General features: G+C 40.4%; 1 protein-coding gene across 2 annotated transcripts in view; it reads right to left on the bottom strand.

Annotated features, from left to right (window-relative positions):
* Positions 1-4,041: 4,041 nt before the first annotated feature.
* Positions 4,042-8,834, bottom strand: part of ERCC6L2 (ERCC excision repair 6 like 2) — a 68,995-nt gene continuing 64,202 nt past the window's right edge. For both annotated transcript variants that reach the window (XM_083352883.1, XM_083352882.1), the window contains one exon: positions 4,042-6,671. In XM_083352883.1, the coding sequence (XP_083209009.1) occupies positions 5,741-6,671 (931 nt within the window). In that variant the 3' untranslated portion in view covers positions 4,042-5,740. The remainder of the gene's footprint in view (positions 6,672-8,834) is intronic.

Here is an 8,834-nt window from a genome sequence, read left to right as displayed (position 1 = left end):
GTCACAGTCTAAAACCTGAGTGTTGTGTGTGACTGCATGTGTGTTTGTAACATACCATCATTTATCCTGCCTGAACAGCATCAATGATCTCTGACCCTAACTGCAAAGAAAATTGCTACTGAATGGAGGAAATTGTAAATGTGTGTGGATGGATATACAAGCATCATGTTGGAAGGAAAAGAGCATAAGGGCTACGATTGTTATTTCACTGTGAGTGTGCTTGGAGAAACAGTGCCTAATGCTGCTTACACACTGCCTGTGTTTTGCAAGGTGTAGCGTTTTATGAGCAATTGAAGAGAAGTTGATTTTCAGGAAGGAAAGGAAGCAACTATTTCCTTCCTTAAATGACCATTCAACTTTGGTGAATGAGAATTGTTGTTTCGTCCTTCTAATTAACAGTGTCTATTTTACTTGATTATTTCTATTATTGCCATCATACAATCCCATGCAAGGTCCGATTTCCACTTCTTCTGCAGATTTCAGCAATCTGCAAGATCTCATGCAGAGTTGCCTCTAGGGCTGCCAGTTCCTGAAGCAGTTATTTAATTTGATTATTTCACTGTATTTTAATGTACCTTCTCTCAATTTAATTTAATGCAACTTATTTTCCCAAAGGAAATCTACATACTAGTAAAACTCTCGTTCCCCTAAGCTTTAACTTGGTAAAACGGTGCATTATAGGGCAACAATTTTTGAACCAAGGTACCTTAAAATTAAAATTAATTAAAATTAAAATTATTAAAATTTAAATTAATTAAAATTAAAATTATTAAAATTAAAATAATTAAAATTAAAATTAAAAACCCCTCAGTCCAGGCCAGCAAGATCAAACAACCAAGTTTTAAGGTCCCGGCAAAATGAGCGAAGGTCTGGGGCAGTCCGAAGTTCTACTGGCAGTTCATTCCATAGGGCAGGCGCGCCCACAGAGAATGCCCTCCCCCTTGGAACCATCCGGCGGCATTCCCTAACCGGCGGAACCCTAAGGAGGTCCTCCCTGTGGAAGCGCACAGGATGCTGGGAGGCTGATGCTGGCAGCAGGTGCTCCCTGAGATAATCCAGACCCATGCCATTTAGGGCTTTATAGGTCATCACCAGCACCTTGAATCTCACCCGGAGAATTGGAAGCCAATGCAGCTCACGGAGAAGAGGTGTTACATGAGAGTATCGGGAAACTCCCATTACTACTCGCGCAGCTGCATTTTGCACCAGCTGAAGCCTCCGAGTGGTCCTCAAGGGCAGCCCCATGTAGAGAGCGTTGCAGTAGTCTAACCGGGAGGTAACGAGTGCATGAGTGACTGTGAGTAGGGCATCTCGGTCCAAATAGGGTCGCAACTGGCGCACCAGACATATCTGGGCAAAAGCCCCCCTGATCACAGCTCCTATATGATCTTCCAAACTGAGCCGTGAATCCAGAACGCCCAAGTTATGAGCCCTATCAACGGGGGATAACACCTCATCCCCCATTGTTAATGATGGACAAAAATGATTCACCCAAGATGCCGGTATGTACAGACACTCAGTCTTGGCAGGATTGAGCCAAAGCCTGTTTCTTCCCATCCAAACCTGAACCGCCTCCAGGCAACAGGACATCACGATGAGGGCATCACTGGGTTGGTTTGGGGTGGAAAGAAAAAGCTGGGTATCATCAGCATACTGATGATACCCCACCCCGAAACCATGAATGATCTCACCCAGCGGCTTCATATAGATGTTGAACAGGAGGGGAGAGAACCTACCCCTGAGGAACTGCACAAACGAGAGGCCTCGGGGTGGATCTCTGCCCTCCCATCAACACCGATTGCGAACGGCTCAGGAGGTAGGGGGAGAACCACTGTAAAACAGTGCCCCCCACTCCCAGTCCCGTGTTGTCGCAGCAAGATACCATGGTCGATGGTATCAAAAGCCGCTGAGAGGTCTAAGAGGACTAAGAGGAACAATCCCTGTCCCGGGCCCGCCAGAGATCATTTACCAGCGCAACCAATGTCGTCTCCGTGCTGTACCCGGGCCTGAAGCCCGATTGGCAGGGGGTTTCGTCCAGGAACAGAGGGAGCTGATGTGCTACCACACTCTCAACAACTTTAGCCAAAAAGCGAAGGTTGGAGACCGGACGATAGTTGTTCAAAATCGCTGGATCCAGGGCAGGCTTCTTGAGAAGGGGTCTCACCACTGTCTCCTTCAGGGAGGCGGGGAAAATACCCTCCCTCAAAGAAGCAGATATTACTGCCTGGAACCAGCCTCGTGTCTTCTCCCGAGCTGAATAAACCAGCCAGGAGGGGCACGGGTCCAATAAAGAGGTGGTAGAGCTCAGCCTCCTCATAATCCTGTCCACCTCATCAGGGGTCACAGGATCGAACTCAGTCCAGATAACACTCTCAAGACCGTTCGTTTCCTCCACATCAGACTCTGCCCAGCCAGAGTCCAAACCGGCCCGAATCTGAGCGATTTTGTCCACCAGATGATGACTAAACTCCTCAGCCCGCCCGTGTAAGGGCTCCTCCCTCACCTCCTGGTTAAGGAGGGAGCGAGTCACCTTAAACAGGGCGGCCAGGCAATTTTCTGCAGACACAATGAGGGCAGTGAAGTAATTAGACTTCGCCATCCTCACGAGATAAGACCTTATCGCCACGAGATAAGACCTTATGAAGGATCTTAGTCGCAATCGGTCAGATTCAGACTGGCTGGATCTCCAACAGCTCTCTAGACCCCGTCTCCGACACTTCATCTCCCAGAGCTCCACAGTAAACCATGGGGCCCAACAGGATCTGCGCCGGGACAGGGGTTGCAAGGGTACAACACAGTCGAGCGCCTCAGTAGCAGCCCTTTCCCAGGCATCCACCAAGGTGTCGGCCGGGCTGTGAGGGAGATAGGTATAGACCCAAGCACCGTCTGGAACCATTCTGGGTCCATTAGGCGCCTGGGGCGGAACCACCTGGTCGGTTCCACAGCCCAGCAGTGGGGGGTAGCATACTGGAAGACAAGCCATAGGAGATAATGATTGGACCATGACAGGGGAACAATAGTTGGCAAACCCCCTCCCAGATCATCAAACCACTGCCTAGATAGGAAAACCAGGTCAAGAGTGTGACCCCCTCCATGAGTTGGGCCCTGAATTATCTAGGTCAGGTCCATGGCTGTCATGGAGGCCATGAACTCCCGAGCCAACTCTGACGACCTGCCCAGGGAAGGAAGGTTGAAATCACCCAGAACAATAAGTCTGGGGAACTCAACCACCAAACCTGAGAGGGTGTCGAGAAGCACGGGCAGGGCCGTTGCAACATAGCTGGGCACCAGGTATGTCAGCAACAAGCCCAACTGAACCCCAGGGCCACACCTCAGGAGACTCACACCCGCCAATCTGTACAACAGTGGTCTCCCGGGGACATAAGATCTCCCGTATAACCACCGCCACGCCCCCACCCCTACCCTGAGCCCGCAGACGATGCAGCACACAGAAACCTGGGGGGGGGCAGAGCTCGGTCAGAGGAACACCTCCCTCTGGGCCCAACCAGGTTTCCGTAATGCATGCCAGATCCGCGCGTTCCTCCTCGATCAAATCTTGGACGAGGGGAACTTTATTCACAATGGATCTGGCATTAAAATGTGGGACCCATAACTCCTGTGGTATTGAAATTTGGCAAATTTTATAAAACATTTGTTTAAAATGTTTAAAAACATTTTATTAAACATTATTATAAAATGGTTTATGACATAATGCAAACTATCCATAAAACATTTATTGTGTTGGTTATCTGATCAGGTTATACAGTTCAACATATTTTCAAGACACACATTTCTGAATATAACCCAATTTTGCTAGTGAAGGCAATACATTAAAAGGTCTGTCATTGTTGAAGGCACTGAGGAATCTGGTATGGAAATATCTTAAAGGATGGCCCAGGGGGTCACCGGTTTATCTAGTTTATACTTAAATTGTAAGGGATATTTTTTAAACAGTTTTATCATGTAGATTGAAAGAATACCCCTTTAAGAAGAATCAAACATTTTAGAGACTTCATGGGGACACACAATTACACTTTAAGCTCTAAGCAAGAAACATTTTTATTTTCAAATGGATGGTTTACAATAATATTATCCAACTTGAAGTTTCCTAAACATCTTTTAATAATCTGTCACAACCACATAGGTACCGGCTTTGGTAAAATGCAGTTAGGCAATGTTTACAATAATTTAAAGTATATACAAACAGAACTGTTTACAGGTAAAATAGCCAATATCATGGTGTGATTTTTGCTGAACTGTAAATTCTGTACTGAAATGAAACAATACAATCCACTCAGCAAAAGTTGCTGACAGACTTTCATTTATTTCAGTGAGGCACTGAAGCCTATATTACCACAGATTTCAAATAATAAAAAAATAGATGAATAGTAGAACATTATGAAAGATTTGTCTTTTTTAAGATGAGTAAAATTCTAACATCCAGAATTCTTATGGCCCAAGAAGATATCCCACACATAATTATTAATTTCAGACATTAAAATTCTTCCTTTTTTTAAAAAAGGCTTTTAAATTTGAGTAAAATATAATTCATTTTTTAAAATAAAAACTGAAAATGGGATGTTACCATACACTTCATACATTGGTCATTTTAGTTTTAAGTAGGTAAAAATACTAATTCATACACTGCAGTCCTATATTGCAATGAAGGTCATTGCAGTGGAATTTCTCTGTCTTTTCGTGTTGTAGAGTACAACTACCAGTATTTCTTCTAATTCACTGAGTACTTTCAAAACACTTTTGAGTTGCATCCAAATTTAATAATGCTCAGAGAAAGACCTATAGAAAAATTGGAATTTAAATGTCAAGGTCCCATTATTTTGATGAATCTATCCTAAGCAAGACTTAATTGGTACGTAAGCCCCCCATTTCCAAGTTTTTACTGATTACTTTGCTTTTATTCTCGAATCCAAGCCTATGTTGTTTTTCAATGTGGTCCCAATTGATTTTCAACTGCTTCAGAAATGTAATAGAAACCCCTATGATCCAAACACCACCAGAGCATGAACAATTTTAAAAAGTATAGTTTTTCATTACATGACACTATACTATCTGTTGTGCCCTGACCACTCTAAATACATGATAAAAATATATGTAACTTATTTAAGTAGAAAGGGAGGAATGTGGTCAACCTCACAGCTTGCATGCAAAGGAAATGAGAGCCTGCTTAACCTCAAGATGCTGCTTTTTCCCCACAGGGGAAAATACTTTGCAGACAAGGGGAAATTTCGAAGCAAATTGGTAAAATCTCCGCATCGAATAAACTTTTGAAACTGGATTGCCAATTTGAATTTGAAATAAAATTGATTCCCTTCAGACTGATCAAGTGACTCACTTGCCTTTTGCAAATGTGCAGAAAGGCTGTTCAGCTTTTCAAATGTACTTGTTCCAGTCCCCGTTGAAAAAACAGAAAATAGTGAAAAAAAATACCCTCACTCAATGTTTCTGAATTTTTTTCAGTTCTTTTTAAAGACTTGTCCTTTTCTTTCTTCCAAGTTCCTTAAAACAGGTAGAAAACGGCTCAAAATTAAATAAATATGTATCCTTCTGAAAGGAAGGCATCCTTGATTTTTTTTTTTAAAAAAGCTTGAAATGTGTTAAGCTGTTTAATTTAACTTAAATTAATCAAGTGCATTAAGTCAGTTATGGGAATAAAATGTAACACAAGGGTATCTGTGAACACTTTTTTTTATCTTTCCCCCCTCAATATTTAAATTCCACATTAAATGCCAGAAAAAAAATCATCATCTGTGTCAGGTTTCTTATCTATTTTCCATAAGAAATTGTCATTTTCCTTCCAAAGGGATTTCTCACTCTCTTCTTTCTCTTTGAACAAAGAAGGGAAAGATGCTCTTTCACAGAGTTTCTCTATGGCTGTCACATCTGTGAGTCTCTGGAGACACTCCTCATTCTCTTCATTCAGCATGTCCCAGAAATCTTTTTGTCGAGTTGCTGCTTTTTCGGCAGGCCCATTAAGAGGCCTCCTGGGTATCTCGGCTGGACTATTTTCATTACTTGTGAAGAGGTCATTTAAAATGGAGGTGTCTCCTAGCAAGTCTGCAACAGCTTTTTTCTGGCAGATTTCAGCCTGTCTGCTTTCTGAGTCAGACATAAGAAGCTTTTTGGGCGACAGTGTCCCCTTCAAATTTAGCTGTCCTTTAGAACTGCACGCAGACAGCCTCTCAATTATTCTTGATTTACCGGCTAGTGACTCAGATGCCATAAAGTCTTTGGATGCCTGACTGTTTCTCCCATTAATGCTGTCTTCGAGAATATCAGCTGGCAATTGTTTATCTTCCCCATTTTGACCCCCAGGAGCCTGTACAGAAAGCTTATACTGAAGTTGTTTTTCTTCAGCATCAGATCTACCTGGAACTCCCAGATTTATAGGAAGATCAGGCTTCAATTGCCCATGGTTACAAATGGAGGATTTTTTCCTGAACTTGGTTTTATACTTGCTGCCTTCTCCATTTCCTTCTGGAACAGGATCTGGGACATCAACTTTTAAAACATCTTTTAACTCTGGATATTTTGCACTGTAAAATCCTTTTAACATTTTCTGCCTTTCTTCTGATGTAGTTTGAGTGATGTACTTTGCAAATTCTTCCACAGGAGCTTTATAAAAAAGATCTGCCATCTCCTCAAACTGCTTTCTGCAGCAATTGGTAAAAAGAATAGTTAATTCTCTCAAAGAACAGGAAAGCAAATGCCCATTATCAAGGTTAATCAATGACACTTCTTTCAAAACCAGGTTAAGACTAAGTAGTGGAAATATTGTCACAAAGTAAAAAGGTTGATGACTACATTGAGGTCAGTGAGTTATTTCAGAAGAGAAAAAGGTTGAGCTACAGCTAATAGCATGAACTGAATTCCTTGATTTATCATTCACTATTTTTATCATTCTGCTTGTGAGATTATGCAAGTGAAGGACGTTAATATTAAATAGGGAAGAGAAAGACTTTTCCTAACTGGTTCCCTCTGCTCCCCCCCAAATGTTATTACAGTAAGAATTCAGATATATCATTAAATGTTAAGCTAAGGTTTATCAATGACTATTAAATCATTATTTTTTTTAAAAAAATCATGCTCTGAAATCCAGAAACAGCAAGTGTTGGATTGGAATTTTGTTTAAATAAAAACAAAACATGAAATGGGTTGGGACCCTACATAGACTTTGTAGATTGGGGTTTGGAATCTAAAGCAATATTTGTGCAAACTGTTTAAAACAACCCAAAATGAATTTGGCAAATAGGTAAAAAGCTGTCATCTGCTTCGTTTTTAAGCAAAATGCTAGAACTATACTATGAATCATCCAACAAGGAAAATTTTGTGATGTTGTCAGATCACAGAGGTTTGGTGTTGCATCTGAACTGGTGTGGAATTTTTGAAAATAACTTTCTTATGATGAATGGAAATTTTCAGCCCCTGAAAAATAATGATTTTTTGGATCTGCGATTGTCCAAGAGATGAGGGGGGGGGAGTTTTCTTTCCTATTTCAAAACTTTAAAAAGTTTTCAAACAAGAACTGTGAAGAAATGGAGATTTTTTTAAAGAAAATATAAAAATACGTATTGTATTATTAGAGTCTACGATCTGAATAAAAATACCAAGACCTATTTGTTTAAACTTATTTATCCATCTCTTAATATACAATCTTTCTTCTTACTAAGATACATGAAAAAGCTCCCTAACTTTCTGTAAAGAGAACCTGTGGAACTTTTCCCAAGGAAACGCAAGCCAAATTTTTCAAACACAAACCACAAGATATTTGTTTCACAGAGCTTCTGATTGGTAAAATGTCTTTCTCCCTTCCACCTGCCTTCTATCTTTATTATATTACTATTTATATTGATTGTAACTTTAATAATTCTACTTTCACTAAATTAAGTATAGTGAATTTAGCAGTATTTGTGTCCCATATTTATTTTATAGTAAATAAAGTATGATTTGTGCCCTAATTTGCACAAATCAAATTGCTTTTAAAATATAATTGGTCCAAGAGCATCTCCCTCGGTTTTAAAGACTAGCATCAATCTAGTTTTGTGGATATGGTAAGCTAAAGAAAAGTACAAAGCCTCTAAAGGCCACTCCTTATTTGTATTTCTGAAATGACAAAGGCCCCATGTAGGAGGACATTAACCTAAATCTGCCCTGCCCCATATGAAAATCTCCAGAGACTACATCAAAGAAAATATTCCTAAACTATCATTTTTCTTCTTTTTCTATCCTAACCATTTTGAAGATTTTCACGAATCATTCATCTCATGAAAAGATTAGGCTAATAAAATGCAGTGATTCTGAAATGAAACCTGGCACCCTTGGCCAGTGTAGACTTCCGTTATGTATTCAAGATGGACAGTGATTAATATTTATGTTACTTATAAGTAAGGGTGTAGGTCTATACATATGTTGTATATATTATGTTTTAAACGTGTGTTATGTATGTATACACTTTGAGAGCAAGCAACTAAATTTCATTTTTAATGTGTGCCATTGTGCCCACAGGAAAAAATGACGATAAAGGTTATCCAATCTACTCTAATCTAATCCTAAGACATTTCTTACAAATCTACATGAGGTCAACATAAATGAAACAGGGGTTTCATTTCCTAGCTTTCTCTCACAAGTCACTTTCCAATAGTTAAATCAAATAGAAATACTTATGATTAAGTATCTATACTGTGATTTCTCAGTTAGAACACAAGCTTTTCACTCAACTCAGTCTCTGGATTTTTTTCTGTATACTACCGGTAGAAGACTTTGCAACTATTACCAATGGAGAAGAGATACTAAACAATGCCAAAGCCATACAGTCA

Source organism: Vipera ursinii, assembly GCF_947247035.1.
Source record: "Vipera ursinii genome assembly, chromosome: 2".
NCBI classification, from domain to species: domain Eukaryota; kingdom Metazoa; phylum Chordata; class Lepidosauria; order Squamata; family Viperidae; genus Vipera; species Vipera ursinii.
This window is presented reverse-complemented; position numbering and strand designations above follow the sequence as displayed.